The 22677-nt window shown below is 36.0% G+C and overlaps 3 protein-coding genes across 3 annotated transcripts; 2 read left to right on the top strand and 1 right to left on the bottom strand.

Annotated features, from left to right (window-relative positions):
• The first annotated feature begins 1805 nt into the window (after positions 1 to 1805).
• On the top strand, positions 1806 to 6379 carry LOC103968049 (CCR4-NOT transcription complex subunit 9-like). Its single transcript, XM_009381377.3, has 9 exons — positions 1806 to 2106; positions 3460 to 3531; positions 3832 to 3921; positions 4083 to 4125; positions 4226 to 4332; positions 4924 to 5019; positions 5171 to 5361; positions 5471 to 5540; positions 6008 to 6379. Exons 1-9 carry the CDS (start codon positions 1954 to 1956, stop codon positions 6116 to 6118), a joined length of 933 nt encoding a protein of 310 aa, XP_009379652.1. The 5' UTR covers positions 1806 to 1953; the 3' UTR covers positions 6119 to 6379.
• A 1440-nt stretch (positions 6380 to 7819) lies between these two features.
• On the top strand, positions 7820 to 16569 carry LOC103951398 (ribonuclease 3-like protein 3). The gene is made up of 8 exons (XM_048573312.1): positions 7820 to 8257; positions 8570 to 8725; positions 8821 to 9197; positions 9317 to 9488; positions 11411 to 11830; positions 13667 to 13825; positions 13962 to 14314; positions 15933 to 16569. The coding sequence occupies exons 1-8, from the start codon at positions 7904 to 7906 to the stop codon at positions 16141 to 16143; spliced, it is 2202 nt and encodes a 733-aa protein (XP_048429269.1). The 5' UTR covers positions 7820 to 7903; the 3' UTR covers positions 16144 to 16569.
• LOC103951460 (alpha-1,3-arabinosyltransferase XAT3-like) lies at positions 16469 to 19910 on the bottom strand. Its single transcript, XM_009362826.2, has 3 exons — positions 19740 to 19910; positions 19531 to 19608; positions 16469 to 19356 (listed from the first exon to the last, which is right to left on the bottom strand). Exons 1-3 carry the CDS (start codon positions 19855 to 19857, stop codon positions 18191 to 18193), a joined length of 1362 nt encoding a protein of 453 aa, XP_009361101.2. The 5' UTR covers positions 19858 to 19910; the 3' UTR covers positions 16469 to 18190.
• Between the last annotated feature and the right edge of the window lie 2767 nt (positions 19911 to 22677).

Raw genomic sequence — 22677 nt, 5'->3', positions numbered from 1 at the left:
GACTAGGATTCAAACTATACAAACCATAAAGAATTATGAGACCTTACAAAGTTCCAACACTAAATCCTTTTCCAGAACCAATCAGAACTTCTCTCAATTATGTCATCCTAATTCATTTAGGACAACCTAATAGTTTTAATCAAGACTTTTCTGTATCAATCTTAACCACTACGACCGGTTATATCATATTCACAATCTTACAAATGTCACATATGAATTACATGTTAGATGTACGTTCTAGGTTGAATGCCCAAGTAGAATATGCATTAGGAAAACCTAACCTTCAAAGTTTGCATGTGTTAACTCATAATTATTATTGTGTTGATTTTAATCCTTTTATTAATTTGCACTTGTTATTTCAATTCAAATTTCAAGCTTATAAATCTTGTATTTGAAAGTTAACTAAGAATTTTTCTTAAGCACAAGTTATTCACACTAGTTCTTGTGGAAATCGATCTTGCTTGAGTCGTTTAAACTACGGTAACCATGTTCTTATGCAATTATTTCTATATAATTTAACCCCTAGTTATGTAGGTGGCAAAAATCCTATTAGCTATCATATGGAGTCTAAATTTGCTCACCACCCTAATTATTGATGAGCGTTATCACCATTCTTAGAACGTGTTGCATGTTAGTGGTGTAACCATGTTTACATATGTAAAAACTAAACTAATTAACTATAGTTAAGTCACTAACACGTTGCACACTTTAAGAAGGTGGGAATGCTTGTCAGCTAATTACGATGGTGAACAAATTCAAAACTCTTATCATGTGTAATTCAAAAAGCCTTGTACATGAGCTTGTGAAATTAATGGTTAATCCCAATTTATTAAGCTTATTGTTGGATTTGAATTGTGCTCTATTATAATGAGCTAGCAGGTCTTATCGTATACGATCATCCAATTAATGGTCAATCCCAATTTGTTAACCATCATGTCTAATCTAGTCGTGTCCTATCATAACGAGCTAGCAAGTTTTGTCACACATGAGTCATGCAATTAAGAGCAGGTCCACCCTTAAAAAAATGCAATAGCATCCAACCTATTTAATCCATTCAGTGAATAGTGATAGACTCTAATGAACAGTAATAAGCCAAATGCATCTCCACCCCTAAAAGAAATAACCTAGTCAATTTTATTAAAATTTTATTATTTTTTATTTTTGACTTTATAAAAAAATATTATTAATTTTTGACATTTTATTTATTTTTTTAAAGTTTTTTTGGTGGAAAAATCTGGACTGTTGATCTGAAAATCAAACGGTTCTCATTGTGCCATGTCAGTAGCAATTAATTTTAAATTTCAATTTGTTTTTTTACCGTTGGAAATCCAACGGACAGAAAGGAGCCACATGTCCCCACGCCAGAACCCCATATTGTGCTTGCACTGTGGGCCTCGCATCTGCGACGCTGTCGGCCATTCAAGATCACGTGCGCGTGTTTCCCACGTGCCTGGCGTAAATAAAAAAAAAAAAAAAATTAAAAAGGTCTATAACGTCACATAGGCCGGGCTTTAACTGAGCTCATTCTGGACCGACCTATAGAATGGCTTTAGCTGGCAGCCGGCCTAATCTACTGGGCTTGAGGGGATTGGCTGGATGACGGCCTAATGGTCCCCCGTGGACTTGCTCTGGGAAGCATTTAAAATGGCATCCATGCGACAGTGGAGGAGCGTAGACACACTTCCCCTTCCAAGCGGACATGCCAAATCAGTTCAATCCAAAATGAGGTGTCAACATCAAGGGCGATTACCACGCGCATGTCGAGTACGTGTCTTCAAATATAAAGCCAACTCCTGCTCCTCTCGAAATTGAACTTGTCTTCTTCACTCTCTCTCTCTCTCTCTCTCTCTCTCTACAGAAAGCTGAGAGCAAACTGTGAGAAAGCAATGGCAAAATTTTTGAGCTTGGACAACTTCCTGCTATGAAACGGAGAATCTCTGTTAGTTTGTGGAGATGAGTGCACCGTTTGGAGGTCCGATCGGTTCCAACCCCAGTGCTGCCGGAGCCCAGCCGAACAGGGACCCTAACATGGCATCGGCGGAGCAGTTGGTGCTCGAACTCAGCAACCCTCAACTTCGTGAAAACGCGCTCCTTGAACTCTCTAAGGTCTAATCTTTTTGCTTTCTTTGGGTCTGGACAATTGAATTCCTCTGTGTTTGATTGATCCCTGTTAGGGTTTTTGTTTAATTTTTGTTTTAGGGTTTATGTAGATTGATGATATGATGATAAAGTTTAAAATTTGGATTTAGGGTTTTGTAATTTGGATTATATTGAGTTTTGTTTTGTTTTAGCTTCATTTCTTTGCTCTGTAATCATGTTAGTTTTGCTGAGAAAACCAAGGCAATTGGGGTAATGAGATGATTAGTTTTGCATGACGTGTTCGTGCGAAGAGGGTTTGCTTGTTCCTTTTTCTTGTTAGAGTTGAGACTTCAAGTTAGCTTCATTGTAATCACAGCATGCATGTGGGTCCCACCTTAATATAGTTGTTCCTAGGGTAGGATCAAAGTTGGATTTTGATGCCATTTGTTTTACGTTTCTGGGTACGTATTGGTTGGTTAGGTAGATATGGAGAAGGTGCATAGCTGCAATCTCTTTTGTGTGTCTAGGTTTGGAATGGTGTAGTGGTTTTGAAAGGGATTAGGGATCACTAGATATCACGGAACCTGCACGCAATCTACGTATCACGCCCCAATGGCTACACGTGCTCCCATGTCATCCCATGTATGTGTTGTCCGCGCGTTTAGCTCCATGTGTTTAGCTCAAGTTACCCTCCACTAGAGATGAGGGGTGTGTTGAGTATGTTTGCACAGTTGGAATGTGAAATCTCACATAAGAATATATTTACGATCTTGGGCTGCTCCACACATTGCCAATTGGTCCTGGGTTGGGTGCTATAATTCTATCAGTGGTGTGGGAATGAAAGTGATATAAATGCCATTGTAACATGCTAAATAGGCTTCATAATTTGTTAATTTTGCTTTATTAGTTTGAAGTTTTCATTGACTACTTTGGTGACAGTTGCATATCAGATCTGGAAAGAAGTTAGTTTCCATCCATAATAGCACGTTGGCCAAAGGATTATTGTTCCCACCTATTGTGAAGAGCCTGACAGTGCCTTAAAGCACGTAGCCAAAATGTTATTTTGACCTTATTTTCTCTTTTATTTTTAAAGGGATAAGAAAAGAAAAAAATGGCTAGATTATACCTGCGATACGACGATAAAGTTGCCACCCCTTTGTTTGTTATGCTCATGTGTTCTTCACCGAGAAAATAAGTTCTTAGTTCTTACTGTTAAACATTTTTGAGCTGAAAGTGGACTTGGATTTGCCTTTCTTGGTTTTAGTTTTCATTTGCAATAGATTTTTAATTTTTTCATATTGAATCCTTTTGGTACTATATATGTACATATACACATACTCCTAGTTAAACCCCTGTTTCCTTTCATGTTCCAATTTTCAGAAGAGAGAATTATTTCAAGATTTGGCTCCATTGTTGTGGAATTCTTTTGGTACTATTGCTGCTCTGTTACAGGTATGCGTTTTGTGGTTTTATATTCATGTCATTCTTATTGTTCCCCTTTTTTTTTCTTTTTTTTTTTTTTTTAGCGGTTGTTGGTCAGTTTCTGTTCACTTGTTTTATAAATTCGTTCATCTACAAGGGTAGCAGGTTTCCTTCTGTATGTAGGAGTAGAACCTATGTGTTATACATATGTCCATGCATCGTTGACGAACCATCATTTGACTGTCTGTTTGATAATCAACAATACTGGATACTCTCTTTTTCTTGTTCCCTGCTGATGGATTCTCATTCTACTTTTTATCCTTTGTGCAGGAGATAGTTTCAATATACCCTGTTCTTTCACCACCAAATTTAACTCCTGTCCAATCAAATCGAGTTTGCAATGCTCTAGCGCTTCTTCAGGTCCATTGTTGTTGCCTTTAAATTATATATCTAATCTTTATTGATGCACTTAATTTTTTTTCCTAAACGACAGTTACCTTCCCTATGAAAGAGGCTTGGCGTATATTTTACACTTCTCATTATTATTGTATGCTTCATATTCCTTTTGTATCTTCTTGTAGTGTGTGGCTTCGCACCCAGACACAAGGATGTTATTCCTTAATGGTAATAACCTTTATCTTGTTTAAATTCAAAGCTTGAAATGTCCTTTATAACGTGCTTGTACATAGAAGCATAATTTTTTCATATCTCTTGTCGTTGGCAGCTCATATACCTTTATATTTGTACCCTTTCCTTAATACAACAAGCAAGTCAAGGCCTTTCGAGTACTTGAGGCTTACTAGCTTAGGAGTCATTGGTGCCTTAGTGAAGGTATGTTATTCTTATTTGACAAACTGATGGGTATATTTTCTTTTTATTTGTTTGTGTGATAAAATGTACAAGAGTAAATTACCAGCTGATATACAAGTATAACTGGATAGGTATATGGCTACACGTTTTGAGAAATGATGTTTAAAAGAGTGTAAATGTGAAAATTTCATGCATGCCCTAACTAAAAGCACTCTTTCCATTCTTGCTTGTGTAGCTGATCTGAGAAATAAAAGGACTAGCAGAATCTAACGTGAGATAAATGAGGGGATAAAAAGAATGCTTAGTTTTTATCTATTTTTTTTTATTTTATAACGTTGATTGAAATAGGTGGCTTTACTAGCTCCATCATTTAGTGAAGGATTTAACTGGAGCGTGAACTTGGACGAGAAAATAGTTAACATTGCTTTATTTGCATGGGTATTAGATTCAACTTGTAATATTATCCTGCACATGCACCTTTATGTGCAGCTGGTCTTCTCACTCTTTTTCACATGTGAACCTGAAGTTTATAGCATTTTTATGACAGACATATTTGTAATTAAAAAATATTTGGATTTTGGAATATTAATTCTTTTTACTCCGTTTTACCAGGTCGATGATACAGAAGTGATTAGTTTTCTTCTATCAACTGAAATAATTCCGTTGTGCCTGCGAACTATGGAAATGGGTAGTGAACTGTCAAAAACAGTTGAGTGTCCGTTTCTGTTTGTTCACTTCTTTTTTTCTTCCCATCATTGTATGTTTCATTAGATCTCAGTATATAGCATTTTATGCAAGGCCTTTCCAGATTGCCCTGAGTTTGCCCGAGGTTGCCTAACAAAAGTTGTTATCTTCGCAGGTGGCTACATTTATTGTTCAAAAGATTTTGTTGGATGATGTGGGCTTGGATTATATCTGTACTACAGCTGAGCGGTTTTTCGCAGTGGGTCGAGTCTTGGGAACCATGGTTGCATCACTTGCTGACCAGCATTCGTCTCGCTTACTAAAACACATTATTCGATGTTATCTTCGATTGTCAGATAACCATAGGTTGGTCAAATGAAGTAGATTTATTATTTCTTTTTTGTTTTCTTGTTTCTTCAATATCTTGTGTTAATCATTTGATTTATTTTTTATTTTTTATTTTTTTTATCATCAGGGCTTGTGATGCTTTGAGGAGCTGTCTTCCCGATATGTTGAGAGATACTACCTTCAGTGTTTCCCTCCGTGTAAGCACCTTTCTGGATGCCTACGCTGTTTAATTCATAATTGATCTTAACGAGTAGTTTGGAAGAAAAAAAAAAGTAAAAAACTAATGCGTTTCATCTTCAGATGAGGACATATTGGTATGCAGATGTTCTTTGTGGTAGTGTCCTTGAATTTTCCTGCTGCATCTCCTTGTACTTGCATGGTTGCCATTGAGGTGTTTGTGAAGTCATATTAGCTTGTCTGAAAATAGGGTGTGATAACTCGCATGTTTTGGTGGTTGCTCATAGGAGTTACTGAGTTAGTCCTGTATTTTTTTTCTTGCTCCCATCGTCGAGGGTACATATAGTTACCAGACATAGTTTGTGAGATATTGGAAAAATATACCTTGAGTTTGATTTACTGTTTCTTTTCGGTATCCCCTACTGTTTTATTTGGACGCAGTTGTGTGGTCTGCTTTCAAAGTTAATTATTTGCGTCACGATTTCAGGAAGATCCAACTACAAGGAGATGGTTGCAGCAGCTACTTCACAACGTTGGTGTTAGTCGGGTTCCTGCGCTTCAGGCTGGAGGAGGATTTGATCATATGATGGTGAACTAATACAAATAATTCGGTGTCATCTTTGGGCTGCCGTCTGTTGCTTAATGCATCAGAGAGGGCTGGGTGCTTTTTAATTTATCTGTCTCGATGCTAATTGGCAGTCTTCATCTGTCTGTAATTTACAAAATGTTTCTTCTGTGACTTGGCCTGTTCGGGCCAAGTTTAAACTATTGACGTCGCTTGAAGTCAATTGTTCGCTAAAGAAACAAATGTCGTCTTATTTTGGTAAAATTATAAATAAAGTGAACTTTTTTTCGTAAACATTTTTTTTTTTAATAGAAATGTTCTCATGATCATCTGGTGACAACGGAATGTATAGTTACATATCGTTGGATTTGATATTGATTGTGGAGAATGGATTGATTGACGTTCTTTTGTTGTTTTAATCTTAACATTTTAAATTCAAGGGTAACTGTTGATTTTAAATTCTAAGGTGGATGATCATGATTTCCAAGATAACCAGAATCTTGTTTTGCCATTCTTTTGTTTTGAAACCTATTAGTTAGTAAGTAGTTGTGATAGTGTCGGTGGTGGTGGAGCATTTTACACTCGTACCTGCCGTACTTGAACCAACTGACCGGACTTATCTAGAAATACAATGATGAAACAAAAATTCTTAAGTGCTCCGGAGTATTTGATATTTTAAGTGTTTTAATCAATATATTTTAGTTTTTGTATTATTAAACAAATATCTAACGGTTAGAACATAGTATCTAAAAAAATTTCATACTGAAAATCTAAAATTATCATACTCATACCTGTAGTACTTGAATGATTGAATCTACATTTGCAGCTCAACTGACCGTACAATTTTGTATGATGTATAAAACCGCTACCAAAAATTCTTAAATGCTCTGAAATACCAGGTATTCTAAGTGTTTTAACTGTTAAATCATAATTTTTGTATATTTAAACATAAATCTAAAACACTTATCGTACTGGGTGCTCGAGAAAGTTGTTACACTTGCTAGAAAATCCCTTTGTATATTCCATTTGTCCAACTATTTAATAGAGGCAGGACCTATTGTATTAATAGGTCCTACTTTTTTTCTCTAACAAATATTAGACCTATCAATACAGTAGGTCTCGTTTCTATTGAAAATTTGATACAAATGTAATATATAAAATGTAGCAAGTATATCATTTTTTAAGTAAAGGAACATTAAAAGAAAAAAGCAACAATTAATTGAGAAAAGTGCTTAGAAAATTGGTAATTCATGAGTTAATAGGTCATTTGTTGTTGTTCTTTCCTGAAAGTCAATGTTTTGAACTTTTCAAGCTGTTTGAACTAATGTAGCATTATTTTGACATGCCAGTCTTGGGCCCATAATATATAGATTTGAAGAGAACGACGAGATCTACAAGACTTGTATCTATGCAGAAAGTGCAGTTAAAATATGAACGTATTATGTCGTTTTAAATTTTGGCATTTTCAACCACACTTAAATTATTTATTGAACGAGTAACGTACTGTTTAAACACCAAGTACTCAAGTCAAGTGAGATGGAATCTGGAATGTAATTTGATGCAACCCGTTTCCACACCGACCCTCGACCATCTGTCCTTGGGCTTTTCTTTTTTTTTCTTTTTTTTTTTTTTTTTTTTTTTTTTTTGTGTGTCGTTTAAAGCTGGTCACTTTAAATAAAGATGTACTTGCATTCGAACCCATCACGGACCAGGTGCTTCAAACTCAGAACGACGACTTCAGAGTAAACTCCAACTTCCAACCTGCATCAAACCCATCAAAAACCTATAAAATAAAATAAATAAAAAACTCCGCAAATCATGATTTCAATCATGGATCGTACGGTCCAGCCATCGCTGGAAATGCAGCAATCCGTGGCAGCCGTGGAGCAAATCGTGGGCTACGATTTTAGGAACAAGAGGCTTCTAGAAGAAGCTCTGACCCACTCCTCTTACTCCGAATCGCCGTCGTACCAGCGCCTCGAATTCGTCGGCGACGCCGTTCTCAGCCTCGCCCTCAGCAACCACTTCTTCCTTGCTTATCCTGGGGTCGAACCCGGCACTCTCTCTCTGCTGCGCTCCGCCAACGTCAGCACCGAGAAGCTCGCACGTGTGGCTGTCCGGCACGGCCTTTACTGCCACCTCCGCCACAATGCACCTGCTCTCCGGGATAAGGTTCGTTACTATTAATTAATTAATTAATTATTCTCTTTGTTCTCAATCAATTTCATTTTTTCTGATTCTCTGTTTTATGTGTGGAAAGAAAGAACAAAAGGAGGAACATTTTACCTGGGTTTTTGTTTTTGTTTATATTTTCTTGTTGTCTGGATTTGTGTCGGAAAAGTTTAATTGTTTCATAGGTATTAATTTTGTTATCTGTTAATATTTTTCCCATTTTTTTTTCCTGGTTAATTTTCTTAAAAGGATTGTTGTTGTCAATCAATGGTGTAATTTTAGGATTTGTCTGCAATTTGTTCTAAATTTTAGGTTAGGGAGTTTACTGAAGCTGTCACCGGAGAAGACGAGACGCCGCTTGTATATCGTGGTTCTGTGAGAGCTCCTAAGGTTCTTGCAGATATGGTGGAGTCTGTGGCAGCAGCAATGTATGTTGACTTGAATTTTGATCTGGAACAATTATGGATGGTGTGTATTTGATTACCTTCTGTTAAGTTTCCAATCGTTTAAAAGTTGGATATAACCTGTTAGTTTTTGTTGTTGTTGTTGACATACATTTGTAGAAATTTAGGTGCCTTTTGGAGCCTATAGTTACTCTTGAAGAAGTGCAAGGTCAACCTCAACCTGTTACAGTGTTGTTTGAGCTTTGCCAGAAGCACGGGAAACATGTTGATATCAAACATTGGAGAGATGAGACCAAAAGTATTGCTAGTGTCTATGTTGATGGCGTGTTTGTTGCCTCGGGTTCTTCTGAGCAGAAGGAGATTGCCAAGCTTGATGCTGCTAAGATAGCTCTTTTAAAGTTGTCAAAATCGTTGGGGGTAAGTGGCAGGTCGACGAGATTTATTGCGGGAATTGATGGAAAGTTTCAAATTGAAGAAGCAAAACAGAAGTTGCATGAGCTTTGTGACAAGAAGAAGTGGCCTAAACCAATTTACACGTATGAATCTCTTTGCCCTGATCATGACCTCTGAACATATTTGAAGAAAAACACTCTATTGTTGGAATTAATGTTGTCTATTCTGTAGTTATGTAGATTTTTCTGTTTTTCTATTGCAGCATTGAGAAAGATGAAGGTCCTTCACATGAGAAGAGATTTGTATCCTCAGTCAAAATTGCAACTGCGGATGGTGTACTATACATAACAGGAGATGAAAGGCCGAGAATAAAAGATGCGGACAACTCTGCAGCTTCGTCAATGATCTGTGCTTTGCAAGAATCTGGTTTTATATGATGCAACTCTAATTCTTTTTCTTTTCTTGTACCTCCTGCTGCATTTGAAATTTGAATGCATAGTTTAGAGGAAAACTCTGTATGCAACATAAGAGCTTGCAGTTATGCAATAACAACGATGGATTATAGGAAAATGTTGCTTTCATGCCCAATAGATTTCGGTTAGGATTTGAACCTGTAACATTTGTTTGTGGTCGTCGTAGTTTTCAGACTGTTTATCCCCTGTTTCAAGTGATTGTTTGATTGGATTGTTTGATTGGATGGAGTTTACTGGTGGTCCATCTTCTTCTCTCTCTACCTCCATAGCAACCTTGAGCTCTTTAACCAGCACTTGGAACCAGCACAATCTGATTTCCACTCAACGAAGACTCCCATATTGACCCAAACCCACAGTGCTGCACAATGCTATACTCTCAACATTGATAAATTAGTATTGTTTTGTTTTCTGGTAAATAAAATTTGATAATATAATTTGGCTCCCCAATGTTAAGTAACAAATTTGATAGTGAAATATGTGCAGATTAATGCCATTCATACCATATGTTTATACTACATGATGTGATAAATAAATCTACCCCTCAGATTTTAACTCATTTAATGTGGATATTTATCTCATGAAGATTTGAGTTTATCTGATTAGATGTTAATTGAGTATAGTGCTAGTGACGGCTCTCGTGAGTAAAGAACCTATGTGGTTTTAAAAATGTAACAGGTGTAATATTATGGGAAGAACTAGATTAAGCCATACAATTGGTAAATCGTAATGATTAGATATCGAACTCGACATTCATATATGAGTCGAAGCTTATACCTCTCAATTACAAATAAAAAAAATATCAACAAAAGTAAAACATAACGCTAGTGATGGCTCTCGTCATAAAGAAATGTGGCTGTTTCTCTTCTGAATATGTGATTGTTTTGGTTTACATGATGAGAGAAGAGACCACAAACGAAAACTAAGAATCAAACATTTAGGATGAAGATGTAGCTCCTGCAAAGACAGCCATGGATCACTGGAAAGGCTACCATTCACACTTATTTTTACCTCTCTCACACCCTTTGTTAATTTTTATCTTTTAATATTCTTCAATTAATTCAATCGGATGATTGAAAATTAAGAAACGTGTGTGATAAGTGTATAAAAACTGTTATGTTAGTTTGTATAGGATTGTGACAGATGTCATTGATCCAATGGTTTATGTTAGTCATGCTAGAGTCAGCTAGAATGAGTGCAAATAGTATAAATACTCTTATTATCGTTGTATTAATCACATTCTGTAAATAGAAAGAAAAGAATTCATTCTCTCACTTTCTCACCCTAAAGTTCTCTATCTATCTCTCTCTAAGATTTCTTTATGCTGTCATAGTGTTAGAGCAGGTTGATCCACCAATGGTCACACGAGTTCTACGTCATCCCATTTATGTTGTTCACATGTTAAATTTGAAAATTTACCAGAAAGCGTATGAGAATGTGAGGATAGCATCACCCTACTAAGAAATTGTTGCATTTCATCTCTTTAAGGTTAGGTTAGGAATTATATTTGAGGCTGTAATATCTCCAACAGGATCCTCTCTGGATCATTTTGGTGAGAATTATATAGATCTGTGAATCGTGTTAATTCATCGTGCAGTCAGTTTTTATTAATTAATGTTTGTGTTTGATTTTAAATAAAAATATTATCATGCCAGCTGGCTGCCAGACCATTGGTTCTGGACGCAAACGGGGAATAGAATCCGATGATTCATCAACCAATCCCCAGACGACAACATCGGTTGAACTGTTTTACCCTTTCTCTTTCTCTTTTCCTTTAACATTCTTATTCCTTACTTTACTTTTACTATTAAGGTTGCTTAACCTAATTGCTTTCCATCACAACTAAAGAGTTATTTTCTGGTATTTCCAATTCCAAATCCAACTAGCTAGTTTTGCTTCAACATACATCAACGACGATCTTCCAATTCAGCAACATGACAATCTTCAGCACTACCTCAGCATCCCTCGATCGCGAGCTCCCGCCATCGCCTGAAATGAAAGATAAAGTGACGGCCATGGAGAAAATCGTAGGCCACAACTTCAAGAACAAGAGGCTTCTAGAGGAAGCTCTCACACACCCCTCCGTCACAAACTTCCCATCGTACGAGCGTTTAGCTGTGCTCGGTGACGCTGCCCTTGGCATGGCTATGAGTGAGCACCTCTTTCTTGTTTACCCCGACATGAATCAAGGTGACTTCTCTAAGCTCCGCTCCACCAATGTTAGTACGATGAAGTTCGCACGCGCTGCTGTAAAACATGGGTTTGATCACTGCCTTCATCACAATTCTCCTGCTCTCGAAATTCAGGTCATTGTTTGTGCTCTCTGGTTTCTTTTAATTATTTCATACATTATTATTTTAGTACTTTGCAAGTTGAATTTGCATTTTGCAATTTGTGGAGGTTTTTTTTTAATTTTTAATTTCCACAGGAGCTTAAGCTTTTGTTGACACACTAAAAAAGTACACCAAATATAAGGAAATGGAATCGTGCAGAATGAGTTTTTTTTTTTTTTTTTTTTTGGTTCCTTCTAATTACTGATATATCCTAATATATATATAACCTGAAGAAAGAAAAAAAAAATGTAAAATATTTATATTTATATGTAAAATAGTTGTAAGTTTGAATAAAATAGCATGTTTATGCAAATGGTCTTTTACCACATTAGTGTAAAGGAGTTGAGCCAATGCATGTCGACATGGTTAATTATGACATTTAAAATTTTCTTTTCCAAGTTCACATAAGCAATTTTTTATTTTTTAGAACAAGTACAATATTTATTGAAGTGAGGGAAATTCGTACAAAATGAGGATAAGGTGCATAAATGGGTCTCGAAAAAAACCTTATCAGGAATTTCAATCCGCTCGAAAAGAAAAACAGTGTCCCGCACAAACAACTTTGAAAGTTAGCTATCCTCAAAACAAAGTTACATCAACTCCATATAAGTTTGAATAAAACTAGAAGTCCGCATAAGCATTTGAGAATGTGCATTTGAGAAGGTTTAATTGAATGAAATAATGCAAAATAAACGTAGATAACAAGTAATTGATTAGGGATGACAATTTTAACCGTTAAATTCAATAACCGTGAATAACCGTCCGAATTGATTGGATTTGAGTATGAAAATTCGGATATAATTTGGATATGGGGAAAAACCGTGAAAATATTCGGTTATGGTTTTGGATATGGTTATAGGGGTTCTCAATCCGTATCCGTTCTCAAATCCGAACCGAATTATATATAATATAATAGTAAATATATAATTATATAATATATATATATATATTTTTTTTCTTTTTTTTATTCACCGAATCCATTACATTGAGAATACAAAAGTTGCACTGTGTGAGTTACATTTTGTGGGTAAGTTAAAAAGTTTTGATATGAATCAAAATCTATTAGAATCCAGACCAATAGAACTTATGAGAGATATAAAAAATCAGCCAACTTTATCAATGTTTGGCTTTAATTTTTATGCTCTACAAGATCCATTCATTAAATCATTTTATATATCAAATATTTAATGACGAAATTAATATTTACTAAATTATTATGAGTCAATTGAACGAATATATTTTTTGTATTGGCAAAGATGGGTATAACAGTTAACTGATAAGGAATCCGTTACTCGGTGGGTATGGCTATGGATAATACCCGATGGTTAATTGGCGGTTATGGATATGGTTAATTTTCGTGGTTATGGAGATGGATATAGCATTTCTATCCTCAAACCGAATCGTTGACATTCCTATAATAGACACAAAGTCAATCATATTAGGTGTAATTAAGTTTGGTTATTGCTTAGTTAGAGCCTAATCATTTAGTTATTATTAGAAAAATTTATCATGGTCGGTTTTAGTTGAAAAGAAAAATTGAATTCCAAAGGGTATACTCATATATAATTAGCTAGAGACATTAGCATATTACATGCACTTTTGTTTACCAATTAATTAACTAGTGTGAAACTTTCTTTCTTATTTCTAAACGCTGTCACAATAGTTAGTATTTTAAAAGCTGGTGTCTCTAGCCTTGTATATATTTACCTCTTTTGATGTAAGTTTTCCTTTTTGAAATTTGTATAAATCATTTGTGTAATGGTACTTTTACTCTTAGTTTTATGAGCAATATTTTGATTTAAGTTTTAGGTTGGGGAGTTCGCCAAAGCGGTTTCGAATGAAGAAGATGAGACGGATCTTTTATATGGTGGGACTATGCAACCCAATCATCCTCTTGCAGATATTGTGGAAGCAGTGGCAGCTGCCATATACATTGACTTGAACTATGATCTGCACAAACTATGGAAGGTGCGTATTTCATTATAGCTTGTTTCATTTTATATGACAATTATGGAAACCTCTTATTGAGTTTGTAATTAGGGTTGTAAGTTGGTTTGAACTTTAACTAGTGGTTTATGTGTTATCTGCTGTGGTACATTTGTAGACATTTAAGCATATTTTGGAGCCTATGGTTACTCTCGAAGACTTGCTGGATCACCCTGTGTCAAATTTGTTTAAGTTTTGCCAAAAGCATGGAAAGCGCTTTGAGATCGAGAAGGCGAGAAATTATGATAAAAATATAAGTATTTGTGATGTGTATGTTGATGGAAACCGCATTGCCTCGGCTTATGGAAAAAATATTTCAATTGCCAAGCGTCATGCTGCAAGAGAAGCCCTATCTAAGTTGTCCAAATTCGGCATAAGCTATGGGTCGTTTGAAGTTGTTGCTGAAAATGAAGCTAAAAAGATTTTGAAGGAGCTTTGTGAGAAGAAGAGGATCCGTAAACCAACTTACAGGTATGAACATATTCAAAAACAAAAAAAAATTGTGTTTTTAGAAGGGAATTGTTATTAGCACTTCAAAAATCTCATTCTACACTTCAAACTTTTTATATTAGAAAAGAAAAATACACTTGTGATGAGTGATTTTTGGAATGTAAATAACACTTCCCTTTTAGAATTAGTGTAAATTACATTTTGCACCCTCAAGTTTGGATGTAATTACAACTTTTACAACATCTTTAAAACATTTCAATTTCATACATTTGTTATTATTTCATTTCAATTTCGTATAACTATCTCAATTTCTGTTAATTTTTCCATTATCTGCTTCGGTGGATCTCACGGGCCCATTATACTTGTGCCATGTGGATTAAAAATTAATAAAAAAATAATTTTACTTAGAAATGTTAATATAAAAAGGAAAATAAATTAAAGTATAATTTGATTTCAAATAATAGTGGGTCCACCCTTTCTTCTACACTTCTCTTCAACCTCTCCGTCAGCTCCTTCCCCTTCAACCCTAGCCGTAATCTTCATCCAGCCACACCTCTATCTCCTTTTCCGCTGCCACACACTTCTCCTTCTCTCTCTAACTCAACCCCCACCCCACTCTTTCTCTTTCTGTGCTTTCTATGACTTCCAACAATGGCGTTACGGTCAGTGACGCCGATTTCGAAGCTCGTTCAATACTCCAGTAATGGTCGCTCCCCTGCCATCCAGCCTCTTCGCAGTGGACTCTTCCTCGTCGATTTCGTTGGCTTGTACGGTAAATCGAAGCGGATCCGTAGGAAATTCGGAGCCGCCATAAAGAGAAATAACAAATCTCAATCAGATCCCTTGTTGAAGCCTCCTTCTCTGCCTCCGGCTTCTGTCACGTAGTGGTCGAACGTAGTCGAGTTTGTCCCGTTTTCTGGGTCTTGCATAACCTGTTTTCCTTGGTTGGTGTGGATCTGGGTTTTTATAGTTTGGTGGGTCGTGATGGATTTTTGTGATTTGAGCCACTTTTCAATCTTTGCTTCAATGCTTTGAAATTCATAGATTTTCTAGCATTTTTGGTTGTTTTGGGTTTGCAAATGGGTGGGTTGCAATGGCGTTTCTATTTTAGTGCTTAGTGCTAGCAAGGTGGAGACTCTGAGATGGGAGCAGCGCAAATAGAAAGGGAGGAAGAAGAAAGACAAAGCACCACCATGCCGGTGCATATCGTAAGAGGCAGAGTTGGTCAAGGGAAGCGAGGGAGTCGAGTGGCTCCTAGAGAAGAAGACAGAGAATAGTGAGGGGTGGGCGGAGGCCAAGAGAAGAAGAGACAGAAAGGAAAGGGTGGGGTGGAGAAGGAGAGAGTGGGCACTTTCTTTAAGTAAAAGTTATTTTATTAATTTTTAATCCACAGGCACAAGTATAATGGGCCTGTGAAATCACGTAAGCAGATAATAGAAAAATTAACAGAAATTGAGACAGTTGTACGGAATTGAAATGAAATAATAGCAAAGATATGAAATTGAAATGTTTTAAAGATGTTGTAAGAAGTTGTAATTGCATCTAAACTTAAGGGTGTAATATGTAATTTACCTTTAGAATTATGTTGTAAATAATATTTATAAATAATCCACGCATATATTTACCTTTTCTACTGTAGAATTGAGAAAGAATTTGGTCCTGAGCATGAGAAGAGATTTGTATCATCAGTTGAAATTGAAACTTTAGATGGTGTGCTATATAAGACAGGAGATGAAAAGCCAAGAAAACGAGATGCGGAGAATTCTGCGGCTTCCTTGATGATCATTATGATGAACACTAAAGAAGCAACTAAAATTAAGGGTGGCTATTTTCCAGAGGAAGCCTTTTAAGGGAAGGGATCCCTATTTTTCGAAAAAAAGAGGGACATCCTCTTAACCATTATATTTGGCTTTAATGAAATCCTGTGGTTGAAATTCTGTGGTCTATGATTTAATCGCAGTTATAAAATTTCATTAAAGTCAAATATAATGGTCAAGACGATGTTCTTATTTTTTTTGAAAAATAGGAATCCCTTCCTTAGAGGGCCTGATTTTCCAGAAGCAGCTAAAATTAAGGGTGGCTATTTTCCCTCGGTACTCTACAAACTTTGGGTAATGATTCGTTGGGTGATAAGGCTGCTTGTTTTTTGTTTCACAGGAATAATTCTGTTGGTTATTTTCTTTGCTGTGGTCGGTTCTTGTCTGGAATACTTTTTTTTTGGTTGAAACTTGTCTGGAATACTTTCATATAACAAAGAATAGCCTTATAGAGTATAATAGGGGCTCTCAATTAGTTATCGGGTAGCCTTTCGCTTGATTTCCATTGATTTCCACGTTTGCAGGCCACTTTTGATTCCTCTTGGAATTTGAAGAGCTTGTTTGTATGGCCTTGTTTGATGTTCATTACTGAATAAGATTGTTGGTCATGGATTGAATGTTAATCATGTTATATGTTCATGTGCAGTACCAGATTTCGCAACCCATGATAAGGAGATATTTTTATGGGTAGCATAGAATTAAGAAAAAACTAGATATAGGTAGAAGGTATATAATCGAGAGGCTTGAATATAGGTAGAAGGTATATAATCGAGAGAAAGATGAGACGGTAAGGATGTTTAGTGGCTGAGAAAACTTTGGGTTTAAAGATCCCAGATTTGGATCTAGTCTGCACAAGATGAATAGAAGTTGGGGGAAGAGAAGGAGGGGGTGGGGGTGGTTGTGTTGATGGTGGGGAGGGTGATGGTGATGGTATAGTACTGGTGTTTGAAGATGAGGGTGGCAGGATAGGTTGAGAAGAAGGAGAAATGATGGTGATGAATTTATCCTTCTCTTTTCTTGTGTTGTTAATTGGTCTTTCTTGCGCTTCAGATCCTATGTCATGAGCACATGATGGTGGGTGATTAGGGCATCAAGTCGCGCTAATCACATGATTTCATTCGTGTGTGATCATGAATGAAGTTATGAGACGAGGTAGAAAAATCATGCAGGAACATGATTGAAAATGTAAAAACATGTTGCTCGATTGTAACTCCACTCAGCCCATGTAAGCCAATGCAACCACTTCCTAGGGTGAGCATTGGTAAAACACCTCAAATAGGTTTCTAAGCACCTATGGAGCACCTCAGTCTGCCCATCAGTTTGGGGGTGATAACCAAAGCTTAAACAAAGTTTAGAACCTTGGAGTTTGAAGAACTCCTTCCAAAATGCACTCAGAAATACAGGATCTCTATCACTTACTATGGAGGCAGGCATTCCAAGGGTGATGGTGATGGCATAGTACTGGAGTTTTAAGATAAGGGTGGCAGGATAGGTTGAGAAGGAGAAATGATGGTGATGAATTTATCACTCTCTTTTCTTGTGTTGTTAATTGGTCCTTCTTGCGCTTCATGTCTTATGTCATGAACACATGATAGTGGGTGATTAGGGCATCAAGTTGCGCTAACCACATGATTTCATTTGTGTGTGATCATGAATGAAGTTATGAGATGAGATGGAAAATTCATGCATGAACATGATTGAAAATGTAAAAACATGTTGCTTGATTGTAGCACCACTTCCAAATTTAAGGTGCTAGTGGATTTATTTCTTGAGGAGTAATTTTTTGCCTATGTGAACTTCGACCTACAAATATTATTAGTGCAAATTTTTTATCAACTTAGCATTTTGATATGCAATTTTTGTTTTTAGATGATAGGCATTTATTTATTTCATGGGAATGAAATCAGAGAATGCTGGAGGCTCCTTCAATCAATTGTAGGAAATTATTGTGTTTTCATGCCCAATTATGATTGCTTAGAACTTGAGCCTGACAGGAAGCTACTTACAATAAATGGCTATCAACATTTGATACATATTTGCAAACAGTTGAATTCTACTAAGTACTACAATGTTTGGTTCTTTAATTTGAAGGAGTGGAGCCTCCAACAAGTTTTAGAGCTTCAGCGAGGGTTTCTCGGAACCTCACCATGTTAACCTTCAGATTCTGTCCATCAACGTACACAGCCCTAAAAGCCCGATAGCCCTTCAAGGAAATAGACATGGGATCCGTGATGACTGGGTGATCTGGACCATAGTCATCAATCAGTGAACTCTCCTCTGGTTTAATCTTGTATTCCAAGTAATTTAGCCCCATTTCACTCGCCGGTCCACCATAATAGTTAGCTGACGGCCAATCTAGGCCCAGCGGTACCACTTGCACTAACACTGCCCCAGCTGGCAAGAACAGTGCATTTGTAAGGCCAGCACCGTGAGCCCCAACCATGACGCTACAAGAGTTCACTAAGCCTGAAAATGTGTCCAAATTAGATGTCTGGTTAGGCGTTGCAGCGATAACCTGAAAGCCTAATTCTTCCATCATTTCCACCATCTTATCTTCATTCAAAAACTTCCTTGTTTTGCGACGAGATATAAGAACTAGCACAGGTTTTTCCCCCATCTGATTTGAGACATCCTGCATTTTCAGCATGTATGATTCTCTTAGGAATTGCTTGAAGTCAAACATGGAGTACCCTCCTGGAATGTCGGAAGAATTTAGCGCTAAGTTGTCATGAAACTTAAGGCCTATGACAGCTCCAGGATAGCAGTGAACACTTCCATTCTGAACTGAATTTATCACATCATAACTGGACAACGATGATAGAATTCGTTCGTACTTGCTAACCCACCATGGCTTAAAATCAGTTATGACAAACTGAAGCTGGGATCGAAAGCGGCGTGACATGATGAACAAGGGGATGATGATCTCATTGAATTCGTGAAATAGATTTCCGGTGAAGCCACCAGAAGAGAATATCATAGCTGGGATGTTGTAAGAAAAATTGCAAGCCGGAGGAGTACTAATGTTTCCATGTAGTATTTGCACTGGTGTGACAGCCTTCATTGCAGTCCCATCCTCTTTCCTTGCATATGGCTGAACCTTGTATTCAACTTGGGCTTCATTTGAAGGTACATAAACTGTTAAAGCATTCTTGTCAACTATAACTGGTCTATTAGCCACGCACACTTCCGAGTGAACGTCGGAGTGGCAAGAAAACCCGGTGGTTTCGAGTTGAATTCGATCTACCCCTGCAGTTCATAATTTCACATTACTTACGCAATCAAAACAAGAAATCTTGAATTGGGTCAGCCATAATGGTAGCTCAAGTGGTTAAAAACATTTTAATTCAGCACCCCATGTTTTGCGTCCGATTCATGAAAAAATAAGTACATAATCAAAATGGTAATGAACGAAAAAGAAACCTCTAACTAGTCTTATGAAGAGAGAATTGAGAGGCTCTTCCACTCCAATGACTTTATCATCTTTTCTGGTGTGCATCCCTTCAATTTCAAAACTCAAAAATTAGTGAAATCATGGCTACAGTGAAACAAGGATAATCTTAATCACAACCATTACCTTCGCTTAATTAACGAAATGTGACTAAACTAAATCGAAAATTAAGAAAACTTACATGTTTCAAAGGGATTAATATTGGGGGTGAATGCAGCATAAAGCAAACCAATTGTAAGCAAGAAAATCATTGAAATTGTTGAACCAACCACCCCAGTTTTTGAGTCCTTCGCCATCATCGATCTATGATCCAAAACTCCTCAAAATTTTCAAGTCATGTATCAAAAAAAAACAAGAAATTATTATCCAAAGACTTAGCAATATTTTTTCCCTCTCAGTTTGTTAAGATGCAGGCATCAACTTTGTTTATTCCTAGTTGTTTATATTAAATTTGATATATTTAATTCAGAGATAGCGCAACGTGAGCTGCACTGCAGTTTTTGCAGAACCAGTTTTTGGTAACATTTGCTGGAGTCATATAAACATAATATTTGTTTACGTGATGGTCGTTAGCCCCTATTTTTATAATTGCTTAATGAATATTTTAATTTTGATAAACATCATTTGCGTGAGTCCAGCATAAAACCTCCTCCAAGTAACTGGCGGCTTTGTGATCTAGACCAATCGGTCATGTGGCTTAATGGTTCAATCATCTTCTTTGGGAACACTGTCATTGATGCCCCTGGCTCTTGTTCTTTTGGTTTATTTAATTGAGTAAATTGTCCATTTTTGAACTTTCACTTGGCTTTTAATTTTTCCCCTAAACTTTTCTATTGGAAAACTAAGAATTCAAACTAATTCTTTTAGCCAATTTCAGTTTTTCATATATTCCATCCCAATTGAGTAAATGGAAGAAGCACAGTATATAAGGGTAGATAAGTCGTTTCACTCTTAAAAGTAATTGAAAAACTGAAAAATAAAATAAAAACAAAACTTCCCCCGTCTTTCTACCCACCAACTCCTATCTTTCATTTTATTTTTCCCTTCTTTTCAATCCACACATCACATGCCCTGGTATGAGAATTAGCATATGGCGTGATTGCCTTCCCGAACAGCGAAATTACTCTTTTTCTTGGAGCAGGTATTACCGTTTTTTTTTTTTTTTTTCTCTTTGACAAATAATGAACAAGAGCAATTCCACTCAACCAAAAGCAAGCAAAATAAGGTTTTAGTTAACAAAACAAGATCATCAATGTTCTGTTCAAAACTCAGATCACACTCTCTGATCAACTACACTTTCCATGGCCTTCCTCGTTTGACTGGAGCCTTTTACCTACGCCTATTGTCATTTGTAGTGACTGAGTGAGGCTGAGCCTGTGATGAAGAAGCAGCAACTTGAGTACGTTGTGCTTGGGGTTGTGATATAGAAGCAGCAAAATGAGGAGGTTGTGAATGAGTGTGGAACATAAGGCTGCATAATTGTGAAGTATTCTCACTTTAGATACATGCCCTCGTCTTGTAACCCAAAAAACATGAGATTCAAAGTGATAGTAAATACTAATGAATGAAACGCTATAAGGTCAGACTAATTAAAATCGAATGGTTCCTGCATTGCAATCCCTCCTTTTATGATTATTGTTTCTTTCTTTTCACACGTTTCTTTTCGTCATCATTGCCTTACCTTGTATTTCCATTTATATCAATAGAAGATGGTGTACCTGCAGAAAATTTTCATTTACACCCAAATATGTTGCTAGCTAATTCATTCCATTTATTTTATAATTGAAGTCAAGTGTGGGAGTTATACTTTGTGAAACGTCATTCCTTCCTATTAATAATCCTTGTTATAAATTCTATTGTAACAAATTGTTAAATGCTCTAGCCATCTATTGTGACGTTGTCGAACTTGCGTTTTCCAACATTGTTCTCTATAAATAGATCTATTTATTGTGTCATTGAACATATAGTTGCCAATGTCAAAGGAAAGAATTGAGTTCTTCATTTGACATGAGTATTGCGAATGTGTGCTTATGAGGATATCATGTTTTTTTACCTTGGAGGGTAGGGCACCGTAACCTGCTACACCAAGCTCCGACAAAATATAATCTTAAGAACAGTGAATTCATACGTTTATAATCTGAAATCTTATAAAAATCAAGTGCCATGAAGATAAAATTATTCGTCCCAAACAGATGAGTATTTCATTTTTATTTTATTTAATCTGTTTAATTATATATGTCTACGTAAATTGCTTACGAACTGCTACCTATATGTGAATTGTTTAGACCTGGCATTCGTGTCGTTTTCGTGACATACCCGATATCTTAACAGGTTGTGTCGTGTAAGATCCGTTAAAGTAAACGGGTAATATGACTCAAATGATTCGACCCGCTACCCGTTAAAGAAAATCTATTTTACGAAAAACCTAATTTGATCCCAAAAAATGAAAAACATAATACTAAATTAGTATATGCATACCACGTTGTCACATAAATATTACTTCAAAAATTAAAAAAAAAAAAAAAACAAAGCATTTGACTTTCAAGTATTACATACCCCCAAAATAAGAGCTTAATGAAAAAACATTAGTACATTACTACAAAATACCAAATGTTTAAAGATATGCTAAATGAAGGGAGTTGCATTTCAAGGTTGAGAAGCCTTGCACGTTTTTAACAATAAAACCCTTCAATTTTCATCAATCATCAAGGATATGGTATTGGAACTTTGGCTTGAGATATTGTTTTCAAGAGTTATATTGACAATGTTTTCATTAATGCTTTCCACATTAACACTCTTCCACATAAACCAAGCATAAAAAACCAAACATCATAAACCATTAAAATGTGTTAGGTATTTTAAATTACTTGATATTTTTAATTTTAATGTCTTTGGTATTTTTAAATAACTTGATATTTTTATGTTTAATGTGTTTTATAATTTTTTAATCTCACTATTTGCCTATAGTATACTATAAAATAAATAAATTAAAATTAAAATTTTAAATTTATATAGAATAACAATACACTAATACATATTAATATACATATATACATATATACATATACTCTATGGCTATTGTATTTTATAGTAAGTGTTTTCAATAGTTAAAAAAAGGC

Source organism: the organism of the source record quoted next, unplaced genomic scaffold (genome assembly GCF_019419815.1).
Source record: "Pyrus x bretschneideri cultivar Hongxiangsu unplaced genomic scaffold, Pyrus_bretschneideri_v1 Contig66, whole genome shotgun sequence".
In the NCBI taxonomy this organism is placed as follows: domain Eukaryota; kingdom Viridiplantae; phylum Streptophyta; class Magnoliopsida; order Rosales; family Rosaceae; genus Pyrus; species Pyrus x bretschneideri.
This window is presented reverse-complemented; position numbering and strand designations above follow the sequence as displayed.

Bases quoted from the DNA above. Each gene is read 5' to 3' on its own strand.
- LOC103968049 (XM_009381377.3), top strand. From the start codon at position 1,954: ATGAGTGCACCGTTTGGAGGTCCGATCGGTTCCAACCCCAGTGCTGCC. The intron at 3,532-3,831 runs GTATGCGTTTTG...TCCTTTGTGCAG, and splicing joins CTATTGCTGCTCTGTTACAG to GAGATAGTTTCAATATACCC. The intron at 5,020-5,170 runs GTTGAGTGTCCG...TTATCTTCGCAG, and splicing joins GTAGTGAACTGTCAAAAACA to GTGGCTACATTTATTGTTCA.
- LOC103951398 (XM_048573312.1), top strand. From the start codon at position 7,904: ATGATTTCAATCATGGATCGTACGGTCCAGCCATCGCTGGAAATGCAG. The intron at 9,489-11,410 runs TGATGCAACTCT...AAATCCAACTAG, and splicing joins TGCAAGAATCTGGTTTTATA to CTAGTTTTGCTTCAACATAC. The intron at 14,315-15,932 runs GTATGAACATAT...TTTCTACTGTAG, and splicing joins ATCCGTAAACCAACTTACAG to AATTGAGAAAGAATTTGGTC.
- LOC103951460 (XM_009362826.2), bottom strand. From the start codon at position 19,857: ATGATGGCGAAGGACTCAAAAACTGGGGTGGTTGGTTCAACAATTTCA. The intron at 19,609-19,739 runs GTAAGTTTTCTT...TTGAAATTGAAG, and splicing joins TATTAATCCCTTTGAAACAT to GGATGCACACCAGAAAAGAT. The intron at 19,357-19,530 runs GTTTCTTTTTCG...TATGAACTGCAG, and splicing joins CTTCATAAGACTAGTTAGAG to GGGTAGATCGAATTCAACTC.